General features: G+C 53.9%; 1 protein-coding gene across 3 annotated transcripts in view; it reads left to right on the top strand.

The window, feature by feature from the left end:
• Positions 1–24,623, top strand: part of ERI3 (ERI1 exoribonuclease family member 3) — a 131,039-nt gene extending 106,416 nt beyond the window's left edge. For 2 of the 3 annotated variants that reach the window (XM_015636135.2, XM_015636136.2), the window contains exon 8: positions 23,058–24,623. In XM_015636135.2, coding sequence (XP_015491621.1) covers positions 23,058–23,140 — 83 coding nt within the window. In that variant the 3' untranslated portion in view covers positions 23,141–24,623. The remainder of the gene's footprint in view (positions 1–23,057) is intronic. The other variant, XR_001523100.1, reaches the window with a different exon arrangement.
• Positions 24,624–26,003: the final 1,380 nt, after the last annotated feature.

The raw sequence follows: 26,003 nt of genomic DNA, 5'->3' as shown, positions 1-26,003 counted from the left end.
TTTTTTTTTTTTTTTTGTGGGCTAAAGACAGGAAGGATAAAAACTATGGGAATGAGTTGTTTCTATTATTATAAAGTGGTGTGAGTTTTCTTTTTTTTAAACCACCAGTTCACCCCCCTTTTGCTTAACTGTTTCCTGATCATTATTTTTTAAGCTGCTCAGAGGGAAGAAGAGCGCATCCCTTTCCCCCTGGAGAGCAGCTCTGAATTTCCCCCAGACAGGGAACGTGATCAGTTCACTGACTACGGATCAGGAAAGCAATTAGCAGTTCAAATTATGCCAGCACCAAATTCTTTGTCTCAAAATCATGGGTTAAGAGTTGCAAAAGAACCTTAATTGTCTGGTGCTGAACTAGATGTTTCTTTCTGAAAGCATTTCCAGTGCTTAGGGCTGTTTGTGGGGGGAGCCTCTTGTGTTTCAAAAACTGTGGATCCTTTTCCCAGAGCCTGCAGCACTGTTCAGGCACTGCAGCAGCATCTCTGGCCTCTCCAGCCTGTCTCCCATCAGCTGGCTGGCTGCCTTGCCCATCTCAAGATGATCCTGGTCACTGTCACCCATCTCCACTGTCCTCTAACCCATGTGTAGCTCTCCGGTCGCTGTGCGCAGGCTCTGCCACCCGCACACACTTCAGGGAGGTGAGGACCAAAGGGAATGCTGGCCTGCAACAGCAGCACATGGCAGCCCCGTGCTGCCCATGGAAGGGAGGCTCTTGCTCCCTCGGCAACAGCACCCAGCCCTGCTGGGCTGAACACGAGCTGCTGGCCTGCCCATCTCATTCAGCCCATCCTTAAGGATGAACGAAGGGGTGCCTGCCCCTTTCTCTCCTTGCCTGCTCCCCAGGGCCCATTTTGTCCCAAGCCCACACTTTGCATTGCCTTTTGATCTGAGTGACAGACTGGTTTATTTACTCTAATGGTTCTCTGTTTTAAATGTTAATTCCTCCCTGAAGAAAATGTCTTTTCAGGATGAGTTGCCCATCAGCATAGACATGGAGGGTGTGTTGGCATCCCTGGCCTCTGTGCAGAGCCAAGGCAGTCTGGGCAGATCTAGGTGGGACGGATGTATCCCTAGCATTGCAGTTTGTCCCTGTGCAGCTTGTTTGGCACAGTGCCACACACCACTGTCACAGCCCCCCATAATCCCAGCTGCAATTAGGGGTTGATGGATTGTCCCCAGGCCAGGGTCTCAGTACAGCCCCCTAACAGGGATGAGGCACACGCAGAGACAGGCAGGGGCCTGCTGAGCTGCCACCATCCAACAACAATTTCCAATCTTGATTGGAGAGGAGGGCGGTGGGCTGGGGGAGGAAGAATCAGAGATAAATGTTAGCTCATTTCTTAAGTAATTAGTTACCTCCTCATCCCCATGTTGTAATTGTGAACAAGCTGTAATGTTTAATTAGTGTGTAAATGAAACCCCAATTTCATAATGGCTGCGGTGACAGCGCTAAGTGAGACAGGCACAGAAGGGGCCGCATTGTTTCAGCAGGAGATGAAGCTGTCGCCCAGCAAGCCAAGCGTCTCTGGGAGAAAATGGAAATGATAAACGAAGTGAGGCTAATTAGCAAAATCCTACAGGCCCCACTGATGGTTCTCATCAAGGGGAGGTAATGAAGCGGGCGGGCCAAGCTGAGGGGGGATTAATTGGAGCTGATTGCTGCACATACAGGCATCTTAGAGCAGTGGATGCAGGGATGCAAACTTTTCTGCTTTTCTTCTCTTGCCTTTCCCCAGGACCCACCTGTGGGTAGAGCCAGTAGGGAGGACACAGGTGAGAGTCTGATCCTAGAGCAGGCAGGACACAGATGCAGATGGGTGTTCCCTGCCTGCAGGTGTCTGGGCAGAGGCACATGGGCACCCCGTCCCATGTGAAAAGCATAGTATGAAGGATCTGAAACATTGGAGAGCTGCTGCAGGGCTGGTTTATAGCACAAGGAGCAATATAGCTCTTCATTTGCTCCCTTCAAGTCCCTCCTCCTGTGCTGACTGTATTTTGAGTGTAGACATTTGGAGAGTAAATAAAGCACCTCTGCATGATGGGTGCTAGGGAAGGGATAAGTCCTCCCCGCTCCCCCTCTGGGTGAGAGTTTCTGCAGACCTGATACCTGTGGCCCCACAGTGTGGCAACTGAGCCAGAGCTCACTGTGGTGGGGGAACCTGGGGCATCGTGGAGCTGAACTTTATCCTTTCAAGCTGTGTAAGAAATGCCCTTTCTGCAGCTGTTGGCACACAACCCTGATCACATTGCATTACTTAGTGACATTTCAGGGAGCACATGGAGCCCCGCTGCCAGTGGGCTCGGTCCCAAATGTCCCATCCCTGATGCGGATGGGGTTCGGCTGCCTGCGGGCCAGGCTGCCCCACAACCTGCTCTTTACCTGCTGCCAACTCAATATCAGAAGTGAGCAAAAGCCTTGCCAAGCAGAAGAAAGGACAGCAATACCTCTCTGAGCTTGCATGCGTTAGTCTGTCCAAGCAGGTTATTCATGGCTGCATGTGGAGCTATGGGACTATGAGCAGGTCTTTTCAATGTCTCAGCCTCCTTTTCTGACAGAAAATGAGTGAGTTGTCTGCTTGACAAGTGCCCATACCTGGGATGTCCAGTGCCTGCTCAGAGTCATTGCTTCCCTTCCTCATGGCATCTCCAAGCCCCCCGCTGCCTCGCTTGCTGAGTAATGAGAGATTTCCCTGGGCCTCCGAGGGCTCTAAAGAGGGGCTGAGCAATATTATTTATTCAGTTGTTTACAGAAGCGTTTGATCGGGAATAGTTCTTCACTGCCAGCCTGTTGTGTATTATTCATTGCAATAATCTCTGCAGATTGTGATAAACTGTAACTGCGGCGGGGCAGCGCGTAGCTGGGCTGTACTGCCACCGCTGCCTGCTCCGGCCTCTAAAATATCGGCAGCTGCAATCATAAATCTCAATTTACAAGTGGGACTATTGCACGGGGAGTTATAGTTATACTAATGATTACTTCTCTGTCTTATTTTTCATGTTGCAACAGAGTAATAAATTTTTAAAAACAGCCTGGGCAAAGCGTCAGCAAAGGCTGTGCGTCCTCTCACCACGCTGTCGGCAGAGAGGGGCATTCCTGCTCTCCAGCCCGCATCTCGCTGGCAGGGCACCGGCCCCACTTCTCAAGGAGGTGGCTCAAAGAGGGGGGACTTTGTGTCCTCACAGTGGGAAAGATGCCATAGAAACTCCCTGTGGGCATGGTGGGGCAGCGGGCTGGAGTGTGGTGTTGGGGTCAATCCTTATGCTTGCTGTAGCAGAGAAGAGAGCTCATCTCCCTGCATTGTTTTCCCTGCTGAGAATGGGGACTGAGCCCTGCATTTGTCACTGATCTAGTCTTTCTCAGTCAGGCTTAGGGTTGATCCTGGGGTTGATCAGTCTAAGAGTTGGGGATCTGATGACTGAGACTGGAGCTGACGTTTGAAGGGTGTATCTTATTCCTGTAGCTCATCACCCTCCCTGGGGCTTTCCCAGATACAGGGAGTTGGGAGCTGCCTTTTTTAGACCGTGTGCCCTCAGTGTGGAAATGGGGTGATGGCTTGGATGGTTCCACCTGAAGGAAAGCCCCCCTTCCTGGAGAACAGCAAGGGCCAGAAGGAGAGGCTTTGGGTTAGAGGAACTCAGAGCTTGCTCCCATCCCCATCTGGGAGCAGTGACTCAGGAACACCCAGTGTCATTCCTCCTGGAGGAGTCACCATGGGACACCCCCTCAAAGATCAAGTCTCTTGCCCAGAAGGCAGCAGTGGGACACGGGGTTCAGCGAGCATTTCCCGAGTGTTTATCACAGCTCCGAGGTCTGTGATGTGAGGCCTCTGATGGATGCCTCAATTCACAGACTTGACATTATGATGTACAGGGAGCCTAGAGATATATAGATTTTCAAAGTGGCCACTTTGAGCATAATTATAAATATCCAGCCTCTTTACATAGTGAATTGTTGCCAGGAAAAGAAGGACCCCAGGAGATCTGAAATTTAGCATCCAGGATTTCTTGAGAAAGGAGCCTTGGCAGAGGTTTTCCACCTATTTTGGGGCCAAGAAGGCGTGGGTGTTAAGGGATGATGCTTTTCCCATCCTTAACCCCCCTGGCAGGTCCTCCCCCATTCCTCATGGTGCTGGCAGCGTCTCTCTGTGAGGGACATCTCCAAGGCACTGTCTTGGACCCTCACCTCCCCTGCTTGTCTGCACCAGCACACTGTAATATGATTTTAACTGCTTCCGAGTGGCTGGCTCCCCTTCCAGATCACGGCACAGAGCACCAGGGGCATAACAGAGCTGGGAGCAGGTGCTCCTGATCTCTGTGTCTGATCCATGGCCCAGAGACACAGAAAAGGAGAGATCTTCCCCTGGCTCATGGCTGGCTCATCTCCTTACACTTGCCTTTGGAGCATCCCAGCCCACAGGGGGAAGGGGTTCAGCACAAAACCATCAGTTTTCAGGTTAGCAGAAGATCCCCCAGTGGGATGGGTGCTGGTTGCAAAACCAGCAGCTGAGACCTGAGCACAGTCAAGAGCACTTCCACATGCCCTCCTTGGATTCACAGGCTCCTAGAAAAAAGGCAGCTGTCCTTTCCAGGAAACCATCTGGAAATCCCCTTATCATGCTTTTCTCTTGGCATTTGGGTAATATCAGAGCATCACCACTTCCATTTCCATGCTGGAGCTGGGTGAGTGTGCCCTGGGAAGGTCTCTGCAGGCACCTGTGTGCCCATCCCTGTGTGTGAGTATCTAGGCTCAAAGAGGCACCGGTTATTGCCTTCCCCACCCTGGGACTGGGGCATGCTGGAATATTGGAGGGGAAAATGAAGAGAATGAGGATTTGTGTTCTGTTTGCAAGCAGGGTCTGGAGGAGAGAAGGTCAAAGAAGAAAATTGGAGCTGAATTTAAATCAATGGCATGTAGAGATTAGAGCAGTGGCCCAATTAACTGCAGCAAAGCAGGTGGAGGGTGGGGGAGGACTCCAGCTCTCTGGGTTAGGACACTTCATGGGACCCTGGTTCTGGTCCATGGAGATGTGAATGCCCCAGACAAAACAGGGAGCATGGCCAGGGACTTGGGATGGGGATTTTGTGCCAAGGACTTGCTGGTGGGCAAGCACTGGAGTAGCTGGAGGCTGTGGATGTAGGCTAGGTAGCAGGAGACCTAGGTGGTTCAGTGTTGGATAGAATCCCACTCCCTCCTTCCTTCTCTGCACATCTTGCCAAGCTCAGTCTGCCTCTCCATCCACACACCACTCTTCGTCCTTGTTTTCTTGTCCCAGTCCCTTCCCCCATGTCCTGCTATCATCTCAGCTGCTCCCACCACCAGCCCCACTTGCTCCCCATCGCTGTTTCCTCCTGCTACTCTGTCCCTTGACTCCAGCTCTTGTTGGTGCAAGTGTTTCAATGAAACAGTTTCCTCCCTTGCACTTCCTGGGGAAGTCATGGAGCACCCGGAGAGCTGGGTCCCCACTTCCCACGCAGGTGTGTAGAGTGGGTGCCAGGGGGGTTGCAGCAGCTGGGAGCAGGGACTGGGATGGGTGTCAGTGCACGTGCAGCTGCCCAAGGCCACATGCAGCTGTCTTTGCCCAAAGTTGGCTTGATTCTGATGGGAAATCCAAAACATTCCGGGTTCCCAGAATCACCTTCCCAACAGACTTCAAGGTTTTGTTCCAAAACATAAGGGCACATATGAAAAAATCTTGCACTGGCAAGTAACTGGAATTTAAGGGAAATAGTGACATTCTTGTCATTCTTGTTGATGGCAATGTATTAATGGTTCAGGCTGGAATTTCCTGGGAAAAGATTTCAGTGTGAGTTGAACATCCAACATGGAATGTCTCAGCTGAATCCCTAAATTTTGGGGAAAATCACATCAGAGCAAGGGGATGCCACTAGCACTGTCCCAAACACACATTCCCCCATGTGCTCTTGGGATCGGGGCAGCCAGGAACACAGCTCCCATGTCTCTAGGCCTCCAGGGATCTGGCTTTGCTCTCTCCAGCAACCTTGTGCACTGCAGCATGTTGCACATCACCCAAGGAACATTAATTAACATTGCTGGAAGATCTCAGGAAAGGTGCAATTTGAATGATCTGGCACCACAGTCATTCGGATGCTGAGTTAATTCAATCCTTGCACACAGTGCTCCTACAGATTGTTGGCTTTAAACAAACAGCGGTGACAGATTTGTTGCTGCGGAAATGTGGTCATTAAGTCAGGAGCGTGTGTTTGACCTGAAAGCGATTGAGTGATGGATGCAAGTCATTTTAAAGCTGCAGCAGGCAAAAGGATGCTCCTTTTGGAGAGCAATCTTGCATCTAAGGAGTGTAAATAATTTAAACAAACAAGTAAAGTAAGGTGAAAGCACTGCTGTGTTGTAGCACTAAATGCAAAGCAGGGCAGTGCTGCCAGTCCTGTGGTGAAGGAGAGCTCCTTTGCACAGCATTGTCATAAAGAGGTGCAAGATCCCAGCTTTGGGGCTGTCTGTGGGGATAAATGGTACCAACCAAGCTCCCATCACGTTATAGTCACCTGTGGGAACTGTGCATCTGCCGCACTCCGAATGTGATCAGTACAAGCGCTGTAGGATCCCCAAGGAACAGTAATCAAAGTGGATTGGTGGAGATCACCTTCATGTCCTGAAAGAGCAGGATTCACTTGTCCTGTAGTGTGGCACTGTGCCACTCCAGCTGCTCCTCTTGTCAAGCTGAAGGAGTCTGATACTCCCTTGGCTTCCAGACAAGGTCTGGCTTGTCTTGTCCAGCAAGGAAGGTTTGGTGAACCAGCAGCTTGGCATGCTGCTGCTCCATGCCAGCCTTGCTCTGAGCCATCCTCTCATTGCAGTAGAAGATCCTCTCACCCACGGAGTGTGAGCAGGCAGGGAGCATTTGATCCACACTGGTCACGTCACATGGGTCTGCGCATTCTGCCGCTGGATGTGGCGTCCCCGTAATGAGGCTGGTACTTACTGTGCATTAGAAGCAGCCACTGCTTAAGCCTCAATATCTCGGCCATTTAATTTAATGGGTTTTTTTTAAATACCAAAAGCAATTAAGTTCACATTGTGAGCTAATCGCCTACAAAATTTCATTTCAAAGATGCTCAGACTGTTTGTGAGGGAATTGCTGGAAAGCAGCCCAAATATGCCACCTCATCTGTCTGTTTGTCCTTCTTTGCCTTCCCTCTTTCCCAACCAGAGTTAAGCAGACTTCTCAAAAGGAAACAATCACATTCTCAGTTCCTTGCATTTCTGATAGTTTTTACCTGGTGTGAATTTTGGATGTCTAAGTTAAATGCCAGTGATTGGTGAGAATTATAGTGCTCAGCTGGTACTACAACAGTAGAAAACAGGGTTTTGAGGTCTGGCTGATGGGCAAAAGCCAGGCAGCTGTTATTGGGGAGTGAGTGGGCACACAGATGTGTACCCAGGCCAGGAGGATACAGTGGGAGCTCTGATATTAACTTGTGTCACCACTGCCTTGAGGCCATGTGTCTGTGCTACTGTCCCTGGGGTTATAAGAGGTGCCTGAGCAGTAACACCCAAACCTTGCACAAGCCCTTCTGCATTGGAAAAGTGTTCTGGGTGCACTGTTGGCAGCATGTCCACCGTGTCCGACGGTGGCTCGCCTCACATGCCTGCCTTCCTGATCCTCCTCCTTCCTTAGCAGCTCCAGCCCACAGCATTCATCCGTGGCAGTCCCTGCAGGGACCAGCTTGCCTGTAGGCTGCAAGGCTTTATCAGATTGGAGAAGAGCCGGAGGTCTTTGTCAGAGATTACTTGTTCTCCTAAACAACCATGTTACTGAATATGGAATAATCCCTCCTCAGCATCTAGCTGGGGGTTTTGTTTCCTTCACTGTGGGCTATCATGTTAACGCTCTCTCCTTAAAGCACCTTTGCCAGCTGAGTCACCCACATGATGCCCATCACCTGACCAGCACAGTGGGCAGGGGCACACTCCACACCACTGCCCACCTGTGTATTTGGCTGAGCCATGCATGGCTGCCATCCCATTTTGGCTGTGGTGTTGCCTTCTCCGTATTCCCATTGCCATCCCCCCAGCCGGTTTCCCTGGCTGGCAGTGGGGAGGTGATTTATGGAGTCCCACATGCACCCAGTGAGTCCAGCTCTCTGTGTTTCAGGGAGATCCATCGCACAGGGAGGGGAGGTCACTGCGTTGCAGGTTTGCTAACCTTGCCCGCTTATTAAAAATGGTAAAAGCGTCCCTCAGGACTCGTGAAGTATAGATCCAAAGAGCTCCATATGCTGTTCCCCTTAATGAGATGTCTGCCTGAAGAGCAATAGCAAAACACACCATCCAGTGCAGGGTCCCTATAGCTAGATGGCCTGGCTGTAAACAGAGCCGTCCGTCTTAATGGGCTATCGTGTAAAAACTTCTCCCAGTCAATAAATCAAAGGGGCTCCATTTATATCATGTGCTGCCTTCGCTATTAGGCTGCCTCTGGATGGCATGTTCTGATACAGAGCTCCCCGGGCCTGCCAGACGAGGCCAGAGGCTCTAATAGGCATTTAATTTAGGCTTCCCCTTGCTGATACCCATGCAGAGTTCAGCATCTGGGACTCGGCAGGGGCTCCCTCATGGTTTGAGATGGCCCTGCTGTGCAGGAAAGGGCACCCATGGATCGGCACCTGGCAGGCATCACCTCTCCTGCCCTGCTGGGTAGGAGCCTCTGGTGTACAGAGAACCAGACCCTCTCTGTGAAGGGGTGTGTGGGTTTGGTGAGCACCCCTACTCGTTCAGGAGCAGCAGCCAGAGCCTGGCGCAGTTATTTATTTTTCATCCCCTCCCTTGCGCTGCTCGGATGCCACCAGAGGGAAGTTCCGCTTCAGCCACCATCCCAGGCAGAGATATTAGTCCTCATTACTAATTAAAGGAAGCAGGAGTAATTGACGGATGGTGGATGGCAGGGGAGCCAGTGTGATGAACAGCCCCTGTCCCTGTGCCGGGGACGCATGCTGAGCACTACCTGTTAGCTACAAATAAACAAACCTGATAAATAATAAATAGTTTGAGAAGAGTGGGCAAGCATTATTTAAATTAATAGGGATTAGAGGAAGAGGTCTGAAAGAGCATTCCTCCAGATGAGCTATCCCTGGACAGACAGGGACTCATTTGTTGCAGACTGGAGTAAACAAGGAGATGGGGAGGATTCATCACAGCAGGGCCTTGCAGCGCTTCTCAGGCTGGTAAGAGCGTGGCTGTACTTTTCCTGGCCAGCCCTGCACCAGGGCTCCTGTGTCCCTGCTGCCTCGCTGGTGTCACTGTGCTGTCACACCTCTGGTGCTAGGCTGGGCCACTGGGTGCTCTGAGGGAGTCAGGGTGCTGTGGCAGAGCAGTGGGGAGTGGATGCTGAGCTCTGGCTGCTGGCAGGGTCCCACACCACGACAGGACAAGTTTTCCCAGACAGCTCGATGGCCCCCTGCAGTCTGCCTCCACCAGGTACAGGCTGGTCCCAGCCAGCGAATCCGGCCGCAGAGGGGGTCTCTCCTCACCCCCTGACATTTGGATACCACCCTGCCTGCTCAGGGGAGGAGGCTGGGGGTGGCGGAGGAAGGGGGAATGCTGCGGGAAGCAGGGGAAAGAGGGGAGGACAGACGCTCTGCTCGCTATCACATCTACTCCATCTTATCACCACAGTAATTTGATGATAAAAAATAATCCGAGGCTGGAAAGGAAACACGTGTAGTGGAGTAAAGATTGAATGTAGGTGGATTGTGCCCTGGGGCGGTGGCTGGGAGATAGAAGGAAATGTCCTTCTGTTTGACATACTGCCGAGTCGCAGCCGTGCCCCCGCCTCGCCTCGCCCTGCCCGAGGCACGGGGAGCCCGCTGGCCCGTGGGCCATGTGCCGGGCAGGAGGGTGCCTGTTGCGGCCCCCCGACACCTCCTACCCCTCCACCTGCATCTCCTGTGACCCCAGTACCCTGCGGAGTGCTGGCCCCTACCCTCCCACCCCACAACTCGCTCCCAGCACACTTCTGGTTATATTTTTTTTCCCTTTGGTTATGCTTCACAACTCATTTTATCAGCTGTCAGTAACCAAATGTCTTTTTTAAGGAGTGGGTTATAGCCACTAATGTACTGAATGCTATTGCACTGGCTGCAGTTAGTGTTCCACGGCTAAATTACTATAATTAATGTTCCACTAGAACTGTTTGTAACAGGCGGCTGCGGGAGCCCCAGGTCTGGGCTTTCACAGCCACTGAATTATCTCCTCCCCGGAGAAAGCGCCTCCCGCAGAGCGGGGGACGAGGTCAGCACCGGGACGGGCCCGCGCTAGCCGAGCCAAACTCCAGCAGATGAGTGGCCCGGGAGGTGTTCCCGGGGCACAGAGTCCCGGTGTGTCCCCATCTGGGCTGCTGTGCCCCTGGGAGCGCAGCTGGCTGTGCAGGGGCTGCGCTGGAATTCCTGCTGGCATTGTCAGGGCGCTGCTGCATCGCCAGGGCTTCGCTCATCGCCCTCCGCGATTGCGTTTTAAAGGTGGAACACAGTGCCTAGAGAGAGAAACGCTTCCAAAACTCGCTAAGGGCAGACAGCAGAGATGTTTCCCTGTGCCGGACATGGCACTTCAGCCCACGCTCCACACCAAGTCTGCACCCAATACCATCCCTGCCCTCCCTGCTCCCCCATCGCCTCCCAGTGAGGCCGGAGGTGCAGGGAAAAAATGTGCTCGGCGGGCACACACACCCCTTGTTTCGCTAAATGCATTGTTCAATACCTGCAACAAACAGATTAGCCGAGGCTTTATCAGGGACAAGAGAAGGGAGAGCAGTGTGATAATGGTTTTCAGCAAATCCTCGGGCTGTCACAGATTAGAGCCGCGGCAGGAGCATTATCAGCCCTTTCCTCCTCTCCCCATCACCTCCCCCTTTGTCTCTTCTCACCATCGGATTTCTCCAGCCAATCTATCCCTGAGAGAGCCGGGCAGATACAAGAAGAAGTCGGTTTCCATCTGATCTGCAATTGGTTTTTCTCAGCAGCCGATCCGTGTCGCAGCATTGATCCGTGGGCCCCCCAGCGCTTGTCACCTTGCGTGTCTGGAGAGGAAGGTGGCCGAAGGAAGGGGGGCTGGGGTGGGGGTGCTTTAAACTTGCTGTGTGCCATTGATCTGCAGGCGGGAGCGTGGCCAGGCCAGCCCTGCCAGGCAGGAGGGCACGAGCCTCCTCATCAGAGGAGTTTAAGTGGCTGTGACCTTCTTAGTAAAGGAGAGGAATGTCTTTGGAAGGCCAGCAGAAGGAGGGGGCCGGCCCCAGGCCCTGGGACAGGTGTTTGGGAGCTGTCCACCCCTCGTCATGTCACCAAGGAACAGCCCGATGAGACTGACACTGGGGTGCTGGGAGCCTCCCAGGCACCCTCGTCTCTCAGAGGTGTCACCCACTTCACCCACATCCCCATTTCTGCTCTCACCTCTCTGTGCCACACTGCAGCATGGCCAGGCAGGAGTGGGGACCCCTTGTCTTGGCTCTGTAGTTTGCCCAAGCCTGAGGGAGAGAAGCTGCTGTTGGGTTAACTCCAGTGGGTGGGCAGCTTTCTTAACGAGACCTGAAGCTGCAGAAAGTTGTTTTTTCCTTCTAAATGTGGGATACAAGGCTGTCTTTTATCCCAGTGACTGCAGTCAGCTCCCACAGGCCCCATCGGGTAGGGGTTTGTTGAAATACCTGGATGCTGGAGCCACAGCCCAGTGCTGCACCAAGCAGGACCCAGCATCTTTGGAGTCAAGCTGGGACATCCTGTCTGTGCCACCTCTCCCCCTCGTACCCTTCTGCCAGGCTCCTGCTAGGGTAGAGCTGTGGCAGCTCTGCCTCATCTCGCCTTTTCTGGCTGACCTGAGGGATGGTATGCCAGTGGGTGGGAGGGCAAGAGGGGATATAACAAGTAATGGCCCCAAGTGTGGAAACAGTGTTAATAAAGTGTATTTCACTTTTAATTTTGGCATATAATGTAATGATCTTTTTTAAGGCCCTATCATATTATCTGCATGACTAGATTATTGAGTCTTCATCATCTCCAGATAAATTTATGACCAGGATGATGCTTGGAATTTATTATCAGTCAATAGAGCTCAATACTGTAACAAGGCGTGTAATAAGATATACATATTTAATGATCCGGAGTAAAACAGCCCCGCTAATGGGCAGGATGAGACGGAGGCTGGAGCGTTAATTTCCATCCCCTGCCCCTTTCCATGAGAGCTTGCACCATTCAGCTGGGATGCAGCCCCAGGGTCCCGTGCGTTGCCTGAGGTCGGGAGCAGGGACTGGCTGTGGGGGATACAGAGGAGCACAGCCCTCATGCTGCTGTGGCTGTGAGCACGTGCCTGCTGCACGTATGCGCTCGTGGGAAGGCACATGTGCCACCCACCCCTGCAGAGATGTGCAGGTCTGTCTCACACAGCACACAAATCTCTTACATGGCTTTGCAGGTCTGGCTGACATCCCCGTCTGGCTCAGGTAAGGACCGTCACACATCTGCTTTGCAGGTGGCTCTCTCCAGCCCAGCAGTCTGGGCAAGCTTTGCACAAAGCTGCTGTTCCAGCAGCTGCTGAGATAGCTGGAAAAGCCACAGAGTGCTTTTTGTGTTCCAGGGGCAGGCCTGAAATCCTGCCTCTGGGACAATGCAGGGCTCTCCAGCTCAACAAGCAGAGCCGGGGCAGACAGGTGCACTCTGTCCACACCACATGAGGACATTTCTGGCCCAGCAAAGCCTTTGGTGGGGACACCGTTGCATATGGCCTCACAGAGGGACCCATGCTCCAGCTCACCTGGCTGTCTCCGTGTCAGGAGACCAGAGAGCACCAGAGCAGGCACAGCCCAGGGACATAGCAGGTCTGTGTGCCCAAACACCCTGGCCCTGTGTGTAGCTGCCTACAGACTGTCATGTTGAACAGAGGGCCATCTCCTTTGCCAGGTTATATTTTGAGCTGCCAGCGCTGATTTTTCCAGCCTTTTGGGATGTTATTAAATTACTTCCCAAGGACTTTTAATAAGCACTTTTGTTACCTTTGAAGCGTGCAGCTTTGTGGGAAGATTACAGTCCCGCATCCATCTCGCTGGGAGAGAAACAATGGCAGCAGGGCTGGTGTTTGATCTCTCCTCCAGAAGGCGAGAGAGGGTTTGGGTTAGACAAAGAGGTGAGCTGCTGATTTAGAGCTAATGTTTAAAAATAGGCAGGTCTCCCTCCAAGATAGAGAGACCTGCCCTCCTCTGTGTAATCGCCTGCCTCTGCCTCGCTGGACTTGCAGAAACACAGCTCGCTTTATTTGAAGGCTTCGAGTGCAGCATCGCAGTTTGATTCTTGGTCCTTTTAAAGCAATAACTAGGCCATCTGACCAAGCTTTAAAGAGCAGGAGAACTTTCCATTAGGACTTGCGACACACTCTTGGCAGCACTGGAATTGCATTCTTGCCTTTCATTTTCTTTCTCTGACATCTCATGTCACTCAGGCAGGAGAAACTCAGCTTTATAAACTCACTCATATCTACCTTGAAATTTCTCCCTAATTAGGGTCCCCATCCCAGTGGTGGGACTGGGTGTCAGGGAATGGATGTGGAACACAGCCAACAGCAGTGGTGTAGGTCAAACCAAACTGCTCCCTGCAGCTCAGAGACCACCTGGCCCCAGCAGCGTCAGGGGCAGGGAGACGGTATCTCCCATGTCTGTGCCCACAGCTCTCACACAAGAGAAACAAAGCCACCATCCCTGCCATGCCAAGCATCTGCATGCCAGGCTCCCGTGCTGCCCTCGGCAGGGACCATCGGATGAGTTACAGCACCACGAGCACCCAGCTCCTGCCAGGCATGCCTTCACTGCAGGGAGAAAAGGTGTCAAGGGAGTCGAATTCCCTTTATCTGTGGATAACTACTGCTGCCTTTAACAGCCTGGAATAAACTAGCCATAAATATCATGATCATAAGTGCTTAGATATGGCAACTTTACACTGAACAGAGGTTTTAACCTTCCCTGCGGAGGATATCCAGCTCTACATCACTGACTGTTTCCATTCAGCTGCACGGCCAAAGACAAGCTATTGATGAGCTGCTCAGAGCAGCTGCACCAGCTACTGGCCACCTCTCAGCCCAGTCTTACCCCAGTCCTTATCCCAGTTTTGGACTCCCTCCTGCTTTCAGGTCCAGACAAGAGTCCTGCTGCCCTCTCCCCCACTGCCAGCATTCTTTCTTCCTCTAAGGAATCACCTGCAGTTTACTGGGCTCCTGTGGGGATCCCATCTTATATTCTCATTCCCACCCACAAGGAGGGTCCTGAGCCCCCAACTTCTGCAGCAACTTGTCCCTGAGCCAGGCCAGGGGTCTGGTATCAGCAAGAGGGCAGTTTGCATCCTCCCTGCACCTTGCCAATGCCCCGCCGTGACTTTATTTTGCATGGCGACTTTGAGGGGAGCTGTAAAACACTCAGACGAGTTAAATAATACACGACAGTGTACGGTATAAATTACAGGAAGCCAGCGGTGGAGCGACATTGTATGCTGAATAAATTAAAGGCTGCGTGACTTACAGGCAAGATTGATCTGCCGAGCATTTTGTTTAGTGACGTGCTTGTCATAAGGGAGAGCTAATTACAGGCGCGGAGGCGCGCGGCTCCGGCGCTGGGGAGCACAGAGCAAACTGGGCTCACGAATGTCAGCGGGGTCCTTGCACTTCCAGGATTTGCTCTTTCTGAGGCCAGCCACATGCCAGACCCCGTTAGCTGGATGCCTGCTGTTTTCCCAGGGTCATCCAGCACTGTCACAACCTAGGAAAAGGACTGTGCTGTCACAGGGAGCTGCCATGGTCTGGAAGTGGGTGTGCTGGTGTGGGGGACACAGGCAGCTGGTGGCTCTGGGGTCTGCCCTGAGCAAGGGCTGGTGTTGGGTCTGCCTCAGCAGCCTAAGGGAAATGGAGATATCCAATGCTGAGCCCATTCTAAATGGAGCAGAGCCATATAGGAGTGCATCCTTTGCTCCTGTGGCATTTTGAGCCCAGCGCTGCTCACAAGGTGACACAAGGATTTCACTGCTCTGGGATACCCAGGGCTGGCTGAGCAGCAAAGCTGAGAGCTACGGGGGCTGATTTGGGGACTGAAGAGTACAAAAAGGCAAGTACAATTCAGAAATTAAGTAGGGATCTTGTAATAGCAGCATGCTGCCATGAGCCAGCAAGGGAGGGGGCAGTCTTCTTCAGGTCAAAGTTTGGACTGCATAATTTTGGGGAAGATGTGCTTTACCCACAGGAATGTGGGAGACTGTCGAGAGGCTTGGATTCAGCTGGATGACTTTAACCACTAAACTTGGGGCTGAGTTTGGAGGCTTGTCCTGCTGGGCTCCAGAGCAGGGATGGCTCCTGTGCCAGGACATCTGTCCCCATTGCCTGCACACAGCTGAGGGATGCCATGCAGGCTGTGTGCAGCCCTTGAGGTCACAGCAGAGGCTGCACCATGGGGCTGGTGGAACAGGGACCTCCCTGGCCTGCCACAAGGGTGCCGGTGGCTGGAGACCACAGTCCGGAGCGGGCCGGCCGTGGGGATGTGCTCCCCTCCGGCTCGGCCGGCTCGGCGGTTGTCTGTCACTCGCTGGGATTATGAGTAGTGAGTGTAATGCATCGGCGTATGAATAGGGTTGTCTGGCTGATGGTGATGTATCGTTTTTCATTACTGCCTCTCAAGCCCTCCCTGCTCCACGTGTGGAAATTCTATTTATTCCCTAATTTGTAAAAATTCCCTCCTTATCTGATACCAATCAGGGAGGGGTAATTGGCTCTCCAGGGCTAGCGGCTGGGGTCCTGATGAAGAGATATGTGTGTCTGCTCTGGCTGTCCAGGCACCCTGCCCTGCTGCACCAGCGACACGGGCCACAATTAATAATGATTTGCAAATGGCAGACAAGCAATAACGCAGAAAGATGTCCAGCCAGCCTCCTGCCCGCCCCTTAATTTCCTTCTGTAATATAAATGGCACAGGAACGAAAATCCAGCGCCATAAATTCTGAAATTAGTTATTCACCGTAATAAATGGTTCCCTTTTTGGTGCACGGTCCTCCCCATCCTTCTCCCTTGGCTCCCCCACTTCCTCCTCTCCTCCCAGCCCCCTTGCCTGCTACCTACTTCATTTGAGTCCTAATATGCAAATGCTGTAATTTAACGGGATGGTGAAGTTGATTTTCATGTTAACTTAATTACTTTGATTTATGAAGGGCTGGGATCTAGACACAGCTCCATCCTTACCCACCTCCCACCCTCACCCCTCTGCAGTCCTGCTGACCCACCACCTCTCTTCCCTTTTCTTCCCTTGGCTCAGTCCTCTTTTCCTCTTCTTCCCAAGTTTAGTGTTTTATTAGCTGCCTTTAAGTGGACATAAGTCCTCGCGACAATCGCATGATGCGGAGGACAAATTCCCCGTCCTGCCTTGTTTAATCGTGCCTGGATAATGGATGTATAATTGACTCATTTGAATGCTTTTGCCTACAGGAGTGCAGAGCATTAAATGTTTGATTGCCTTAATTTCCAAACAGATCATTATCCCCTTCTTACCCGCTCTTAATAAACACTTTATGAGGATTTTTTTTGTAAAGGAAAAAAATCTCCACTCCTCGTACTTCTCTGAAGTGATAAACTCTAATTAAGTCTAATATTTAAAAATATGGTAATGGTGACTTGTTTGAATAAGTGGCCTGCATTTCCATAATTTCATTATTACGTAAAACACGCTAATTATTTGAAGTGTGCTTATTACTAAAAGAGAAATCTCCTTCTAATAAAGATGAAATTGGCTTTTTTCCCTGTATTGCCGTGCATGCCGCTCCCCTTCTCTCCTGGATGGTGAGTGGCCACAGCCAGGAGTGGGGTGATGGCAGCATTCGCTTTGTTTGCTCAGGGAAGGCTGCCAGCCAGGGGATGCAGGGACAGGCAGAGAGGCTGAAGGACAAGCTGAGGTCTTTGTGCACCCTGTGTCACCCTTGGCCCAGCAACATTGGTACCCTTTGGGCTCATGGGCTCCAGGAGTTGTTTGGAAGACTGCAAGACAGCCCAGCCCCTGCTGCCCATTCCCTCCAGCAGGGATGCCCCAGCTGTCATGGTTTGCCCACCTGGCATCGCCTGTTCCGGGCTATCCAGCAGCCTGTGGGGCTGGAAGGTGTCTCAGCAGCCAGGTGTCCTGTAGTGCAGAGGCCCCAGCCACCCAGCTCTGCCCTGGGAGGGAGCCAGCATCATGTGTGCATGATGGGAAGAGTGGTTCCCAGTGCAGAAGACAGGAGGAAGCGTCCTGTCTCCCACAGGGTGACAGTGGCCAGCCTGGGTGGGACCAAGAGAGTGCCCAAGCAGCAGGTTGATGACCAAGACTAGATCCCTTTTTCTGCACTTCCTGCACTTCCTCTGGGAACTGCCAGTGATGACCAAGACTAGATCCCTTTTTCTGCACTTCCTGCACTTCCTCTGGGAACTGCCAGTGATGACCAAGACTAGATCCCTTTTTCTGCACTTCCTGCACTTCCTCTGGGAACTGCCAGAGATGGGCCCTCCCGGCTCCAGTGTCCCTGCTGGGGTAAACTGGATTTGGAGGTCTTGCTGACCCGTGTGCAGGGAGTGGGACAAGCATCCTGTCCCCCTGGGACCAACACAGGTTGAGGAAGGATGAGTATGAATTGTGTCCAAGCCCTCTTCAGAGCCTTTGCGGGTGCTCTGTGGTGGGGCAGGCAGGGAGGCACTGGGATGAAGTCAATATAAAACTAATTTTCTTTTCTTCATGAAGAAATGAGGTGTGTGGCAGTAACGTAATTGCAGATAATGAGGTAAGTTATTCTTAATATTCTGCACGTCGCTGTCAGCTCCACCTAATATACCTGCCGGCTGTGTGGGGCACACAGAGCCCCTTGCCCCATGCGCAGGATTATGAGGCCATTAATTTGGGAGCAGCTCAGCAGGACCATCCCTGGCGTCCCTGTGGATCCCTGGGAGCTGGGAGCACTTGGTTCTGACACGTCCTTGTCGCCACTATGGTGGGCATCCTGGTGTCCCCACCTTACCCAGCATGTTACGGTGGGGATGGATTCAGATCAGACACAAACTCCCTCCTAGCTCCAGTGTAGACAGGGTGAGTGACACAAGAGCCTGGCTCTGTGTGCTGGGAAAATGCTGTCACTCCCTGCCCTGACAGTGACATTTGTGCTCACAGGGAGCAGCACAGCCCACTGTGGGGACACAGGGCCCAGTGCTCCCATTCATGATTGCTGGGGACGCCAGCAGCAGTGCCAGACTGCGTGAGACCTCGGAGGTCCGCGTGGCTGCCGCCGCTCACAAGGCCACCTGCTGTCACCCGGGGGCGGCGCTGGAGAGGCTCCGGGTGGCGGTGGCCGGGCGGCCCTGTTTCCGCTTTGCAGGGAGCTGTTATACAAAGGCAGCGGTGATATTATTCATTAACAGTAATCTGCCATTAGAACATTGACAAATGGCCCCTCAGCGCCTGAGCATCAGTTCTGGTACAGCCCATAAAGCATGGGGACAGTTTAAATATGGACCTGCTCAGCTCGGGCCGGGGGTGATCTGTCTTCCCGGCCATAGCACAGGTGCGCTGGGGTTGCCTCCAAATGAGCGCGTTTGGGGGGGCCCTGCAGTCCCTGACCACCCACGGCCCAGTGGGGCAGCTGCTGGGATGGAAAAGCTCCTTCCTTGCTCCAGGAGCGTCTCAGCCCAGTGCACGGCAGTTGCAGCAGCGCTCAGCCCCTGTGGTAGAGGTGTCTGTGTGGTTTGATCCTATGGGGAGGTGGGAGAAATGCTGGCAGGGCAGCACGCACAAGGATCCAGCCCCTACCCTTCTCCCCAGTGCCTGGGCTGGGTGTGCAGGTGATGCTGTCCTGGAGTGAGCATTGCTGCTCCTGACAGCCCAGTCCAACAGCACAGACTCCTGCTGATGGAATCCTTGAGCTCATGCTGGGTTCACAGCAGTGCCACCATACAGGGACTGGCAGGAGGACGTCAGCCCAGTGCCATGGGCTCGGGACTTTCTGCCTCTATCTCAGCAGAGGAGTGCAATGGGAACGTCTGTGCCCCTCCAAGGACAAGGCAGCCAGGGATGCTGAATGGCCACAAACTCCAGCCTCAACTAGGAGAACGTCCTGCTGCCCCATGTGTATGCACGTGTCCCTGTCCTTCGCTGTCACCGCAGCGGGAGTTTGGCAGGACGTGGAGCGGGCTGAAACGAGGGTGTCGAGGCAGTGTGGTGTCACAGTGGGTAATGCTGGAACACACAGGGCAGGAGGGTTAAAACCTGGTGGGCTAAGCAAGCCAGGGCGAGTGGAGGCTGGGGTGTTACGTTAACCCACACTGCACTGGCAGCTGGGCCAAAGGAGGGTCCCAGAGGCAGCCAGCCCCAGAACCCAGCACCTCAGGGCAAGATCAACCCCAGCCATCCTGGGCCACTGCACAGGGCCATGGGGGCAATGCTCGGAGGCAGCACAGCAAGCTGAGGGGCAGGGAGGCAGGGCACAGCCAGTGCTCTGTTTGCATGAGGCAGGATAACCCCAGGCTGACCCCTTTCACACACACCGCACAACACCCCTAAATCAATTGCATCTTATTATTACAATATCAATATACAATATTCCTACAATAACACCATTGATTTTCTACTCAGAGGCTGCACCTAAGTCTGTTTTAAAGAGGAGGGAGTTAATAGTGCCCTCATTAAAAATCTATAGATTACCCCCCACCCCAAAAAAAAGAAAAAGCAGTTTATATTCATTAGGGCTATTGAATATAAAGTAATATGTTTGTGTAGGACATTGGAGTAATGTGATAATCCGTCCGCATATCAGGGAGAAATCCACTTAGCAACCCTGTCAGCTTGACAAGAAAAATGTGCCCATAAAGTCGGGAATACATTGAGGGAGTGAGCGGGAGGAGAGCAGGGGCGTGCGTGCGTGTGCGCGCCTGTGCAGAGCCGTGCTGGCCATCAGCGTGGGACCACCTTCATTCACCCCATCACCCTGCTCAGCCTTGGGACACGGGTGGGCACCACTCAGGCCCCTGGAGGTGTCTGGGGCTGGGACACACCAGGTGTGCCAGGATCAAGCTGGGGGGCTCCGCAACCTGCCAGCCTCCCCGGCCCCAGGTATGGTCACCAGATGGGACAGGTTGGTGGGTGCCAGCCTGGCGCCAGCCTGATGCCAGCCACAGCCATGTGCCCCCCAGGGAGAGCTGGGCTGGGTAGGGGCTATAGGGTGGTCAGGGCTGTCTGCACCCTCCTGTCAGCCTCAGACTCTGCTTGTCCCCTGCCCCGTGGTCACCTTTGCGATGGATTAAGCACTGAAAAGCAGCCGAGCAATCCCAGTCGCGCGCTCTCTTAGGCTGTCAATTGCCATTTTTGTAATAGAAATTCCTTTCACAAGGTAACGACGGCCAGATTTAGAGGATTTCATATTGTTAATAATTCCCCAAACAGCCATCTGACTGTGTTGTTTTAAAAGCCGCTTAGTTTTTTGCTTTGGAGTTTATGAAAATCTCCCACTCTAATATCCCGAGAGCCAGCCTATAATTGTGTTATTAAATCAATCGGAGCGGATTACATTGTAAAATCAATAGATGGCTGTAATTGCATATTAGAAAGTTGTTCTGCTGTTGTTGATTTTTTTTTACATGGATAATTATAATAAGCGTGTTTACCTTAGTGCTGATTTGGAATGAGTCTCACTAAATGACGTATGATGAGCTTGGCACACTCACTGCCAGGGGCAGTTTGGGACAGCAAGGACAGCACTGGCATGGGTATGTGGGTGACACTGACCCAACAGGATCCCACCAGTTCGGCAGGGCGGCAGCTCAGACTTCAGGGTGTCTCCCTGCGCTGGCACATGGCAAGAGAGCACACTGGGGTTTTGGGGAGGCAGATGATGGGGTGCACTAAGCAGACAAACATGGCAGATGGTGTCCCCAGTGACCAGCCTGGGAGTCCCAGGAAGTGGCAAGGGGTCTCACTGCCCATCTGGCAGCTGCCCAAGTCTCTGTGCAGTTCCCCTTCAGCAATATGAAGCAATAGTCAAGTCCCAGTGCCCACTTCAGCTCAGGGCAATGCTGCAGGCTGTGAGGTTGGCAGTGGGACACCTAGGGCTGTGCTTTCACAAACTGCTCACTTGCCTTGCAACCCACCTGCCACAGCTCCAGGATTTGCTTTGCTGTTGCTTTTTGGGGGTAGCAGGCCAGGGCTGGCTGGGTGGGGGCGTTTTGGCCACAGACAGTTGCATTCCTCTCACCTCCATTTCCCCAGCTTTCAAGCCACTATTACCTTGTTAGATCCCACTGGCAGCTGGCTCCAAGGGCTGAGGGCTTTCCAAGGGGCACTCAGTTGTCTGGGGGATGAGATGGAGCAGGTGATCCTAAGGACAGTGAGGGGGTCGTTTGAGTGGGAACAACCTGACAGCAGCAGGAGCTGGCATTGAGGCTTGGCTGGGCAGGACACCTGTCACCTCCAGGGGCCTTAGGCAGCCATCAGTGTTACCTCGGCAGAAGAGAGGACGAAGGCACAGAGAGATTGGGCTCACCTCTGCCCTGTGCCACCCAGTGGGCTGGGGACCCCCTCTTTTGTTGGGCTGTCCTCATGCCCAGCTGCTGTCCCCTGTCTGGCACATGAATGACAAGAAGGGGTGCCACGAGAGGGTCTTGGGGACACTTCAGAGGCATGTGGCACTGATGGGGACATTACTCTTCCACTGCCAACCATCAGCCAGGAGGGTCTCTGGCAGCTCATAGCAGCCCTCAGGAAGCTGCACATGGGGAAAGTTCTGAACCTCCAGCAGATGCTGGGGGACAGGTGGTGGCTTTGCTAGCAGGTCACTGGGCATGGTGGGGCTGGGCAGCGCTGCTGGTGGGGCAAGGAGCATCCAAGAGGCTGGGCAGCCCCATCCCTGGAGGCAATGCCTGGCAGCAGGACAGCGCTGCCCGGCTGCGGGGGGCCCTCAATCCGGCACGCGGCACTGTCAGCAGGCAGCCTGCTGTCTCCTAGACAGTGAAATATGGCCACAATTAGCCCGGATACAGTTCAATTATGATAAACAGCGTTTGCACCCTTTAAGCTGTGATTAAAAGGCCTCCTCCCGTTGATAGAGAGACCTAATTTCACATTATTATCGCTGTAGCTTGATTATAAAGCACTCCCTGGATTTACAGTTGGGAGATGGATGTGGAGGCTTCTTTATCATTTACACATCAGTAATGATGCAGCCTTCCCTCCACCACAACATCCATCCAGCAGCGGCGGGGAGAGGGGGGCCTTGCCTGCACCCCCCCTCCCGGGGCACCCTCTCCCCATGTCAGCCAGGCCCCGCTGCCACACGCAAGTGGGCAAAGTCACCCTTACGGTAACAGCTTGATAAATGGGCGGGCGGTAATGAAATGGAGACATCAAGGCGTGGGGCGAGGAAGAAAGAGTGGTAATCGGAACGAGTGGAGCTGTCCCGAAACGGAGGGGAGCGGGAAGAAGGATCGCCTCTGCGCCGTGTGCTGTCAAGGGAGAAATTACACATTTACTCTTGCTTTTTCTTAAGGAGACGGCCCTCATAGATCAAAACATGGATTTACAAGCCAATTTTCAACATGAAATATAGACACTAGGAATCAATTTAAGCCCAGCTTCTATTTTAGCAAACTGTGCCTGAGTTTAGTCCCAGGTAAATAACACAAGAGCCTTCCCCCTTCCCATCTTGCTGCTCTGCCACGGCCCAGCACCAGGAGTGGCTGTGGCTTGCCATCCCAGCCACCTGCCACGTGTCAAACTCTGGTCAGTGGGCATAGGGAGGCACCGCGGGCTGGCTTTGGTGGGAACATGGATGACTCCGACCTTCAGGTCCGGGGTATGGGTCCAGCTCAGTGCAGCACCGGGTCATACTGGGATGCAGGTGGCCAGTGCTGGGACTGGGAGCTCTGCAATCTTGCTACATCACTGCAAGGTCCTTGGGACAGAGTACCTGGACTGGTGAGGACACAGGCCCAGTGCAGGATTCAGAACTTGCTCCAACAACTCCTCTTTGGATCATGCCTCTAACCCAGTATCTCTGTGCTCTCTCCTTAGATGACTGCAAGAACATTGCCAACATCATGAAGACACTGGCCCATAGAGGCTTCATCTTCAAGCAGACCTCCAAACCTTTTTGATCCCCGAGGCAAGCCAGGCAAGGGCTGCATGCGCCCGGTGCCGGCAAGGCGGGGAGGACGGGCTCCAGCATTAAAAAAAAACCGGCAACCGAGGCCAGAGGAACCGACACAAAAAAAATCTCAATTTCAGCTGTTAACTCCAGTAGAGGTTGTATATATGGGAAGGCAAATCTGTGTAGACCTGATGTGACTCCCTCTCTGGGCTGCTCCGGACATTATGCCATGCTAGCGGACAGCCGCGTAGGGCGCTTGCACCACATTTTAGACTTGTAGTTCGTTCTTTTTCTTTGGCTCCTGATTTCCGTCCCTCCCTCCATATCCCGCCCCGTCCTCCCTCTCCCACCCCGTAGCCAGAGCATCCCCCATCTCCACCCTGGCATGGGCCATACCCACCTTCCCTTCTTCTTTCTCTTCTCTGGTTTTATGTTTTCAGGCCTCGATGGCTGCTGCAGCGATGCCGGTGTGTGCCTGCACTCGGGCAGCACTCACGGAGGCTCAGCGTGTCGAGACGGCCCCTCGCCCTCCCCGCCAGCTCCCCCCGCCTCTCCCTGAGCGCCTTTTCCCCTTTTTGAGTCAACACTAACCCCTCTCTGACTCCTGTATGTGACAAACGCGATCCGTCTCTTTATGTTCGAGGTGAAGTGCCTGTATTCTCCGCTGCAGAGCCCCTGGCAGCCCCACCGTGGGCTGCAGGGCCCCGGAGGGCTCCCTTCAGTGAGGCAGGGGCCCAGCGGACAGGCGGGCGGCAGGAGGGAGGTGACAGTGTCCGCATGGAGCCCCGTCCCCTCCCCGTTCCGTCTGCTCGTGCCTCTTGCGGGGCTGGGTGGGATGCCCAGCCCTGCCTCGTCCCCGCCGATCAGTTCCAGCTCCATGGGGGACAGGCCCGCCACAGCACCGTGTCCGTGTCCGGTGGTGGACGTGCCAGCGCGCGCTGGCCCCCGGCCCACAGGTACCTGAGCAGGGGAGCTGCAAATTGCCCCAGGCCCCTGAGCGTGCTCCCTGCCAACCTCCCTCGGTTCCCGAGCTGAGGCTCAGCCCCTCACGTGCCCACGTGCTGTGCCCCTCACAGGTCCCCGCGGACGCTCAGCAGCAGCTGGCTTGTTGCCTGAGAGAGTTGCCGAGCACATCCCCGGCTGGGTGGGCTCCCGGCCGGCCAGGGCGGTTGGGGGGAGCCGTGGGGCGGGCTGAGGGCGCACGTCCTCTCAGTGTCACCCAGCCCCAGGGCCCTGCTGAATGGAGCCCTCGTCCGGGCACTGACCTGCAGGGAGGCTGCAGCCCCAGGCCCGTGCGTGCATGGCCTGGAGCGAAGCCGGTGACGGCAGCCAGAAGGGCAATACAGGCACTGAACTTGGCGGTACATGACTGCATGGTGTGTGGTGTTCCAGTTAAACCAACCGATAATGCAACCCCAGCATTTTCATTGTCTAGTTATTCCAATCCTTGCTGTAAATGTGCCACATGAATAAAGTTTGGGGGTAAAGGAGCCCAGGCTGTGCCCATGCATGTGGAAGTTTGTATGGGGGGCAGAGGCAGGGGAGTGCCACCTGGATATGTGGGAGTAGGGTGCTCCCCATATAAAACAAGGGTTTTGGCTGTGAAAGGGTGGTCAAGGTTCCCTGCTGCCGGGAGCACTGCCCCACTCTCCAGCATGGGCACTGTGAGTGGGCACCAGCCCCACCACCACCTCGGGTTTGCTTGTGCCCCAAGGCAGCTCTACCCTGAGGATCCCACCAGCCCATCGCAGCTGGACCTTATCCATTGGTGCACCCCACACACTTTTCTGCCCAGTGCCAGGTGACAGCCACCACTACATCCCACTGGCACATGTCACCCCACCTTGTAGCCTGGCACACCGTAGCCACACAGCTGCCACTGCATTTGGAACATCTTGGCTACAGAATGGAGCCAGCATGGCTCTGCTGGACCCTGGGGCATCTGCTCTGCCCTGGCCAGCTGAGCCAGCATGAGTGCAACACCGTGGGGTGCAGGAGCAATACCCAGCCATGCAGGAACCAGCACTGCATCCAGGTGCCCAAGGAATTTGCCCTGTGCCAGAGTTCCACTGGGTAATGGGGATGCAATATCCAGCTAGCACCGAGTGGGCAGCTCCCAGACAACAGGGGCAGTCCAGCCAACTTGCTCCATGCAAAGGTCACAGGGGTTTTACCAGTTCCCTCTGTGCAGCACCTGATCAGCTTTATTGACCCTTTTTCGATGGGAGTTGTCTAATTAGTTTTTTATGAAAACTAAGAACTTGGCCTTTGCCCTCTGCTCCTGCAGGCGAGAATGTGACTCAGAGGACACTGTCACGGTGGATCGATGACGGCCACTTACACTTGGAAGGCAGGTGTAGGGGACACAGGGTGGGCAGCAGCCCAGAGCAGGGCACACAGCCAGGGCCACCAGTGCCCACAGTGGGCAGCACATAAACCCAGGCTCCCACCATGATGCCTCAGCCCCTCCAAGGCCCTGCAAAACATGAGATGCCCGGACCAGGAGCCCCTCCCACCAAAGACTGAAGCCTTGGGTGGGGCAGTAGGAGGAACTGTACTGACAGTGAGTGCTGGGGACAACGAGTGTTTCCAGCAGGGGCAGCCCCTCACTTAGGCAAGGCAGCACCTGCAGGTGTCCGGCACGCAGGAGTTACTGGAAGACAGCAGCTACAGAAGAGCTGGGCATGGGAGCCTCAAAGGCAGCAGGGGCTGCAGCAGCTCCCAGTAGGGTCAGTGGCACCCAGCCTGTCTGGGATGGGCGTGAGACAGCTCCATGCACCAGGACCAGTGGCCACAGAGCAGCCATGGGTGCCCTGGGGCAGAGCCTTGCACATCCCTGGGGCAGCTCTCCGGCACCTACTACAAGCACC

The sequence above is a fragment of the Parus major genome, chromosome 8 (assembly GCF_001522545.3).
Source record: "Parus major isolate Abel chromosome 8, Parus_major1.1, whole genome shotgun sequence".
Lineage (NCBI taxonomy): Eukaryota > Metazoa > Chordata > Aves > Passeriformes > Paridae > Parus > Parus major.
The sequence above is the reverse complement of the archived record's forward strand: the minus strand, read 5'-3'. Positions and strand labels throughout refer to the sequence as shown.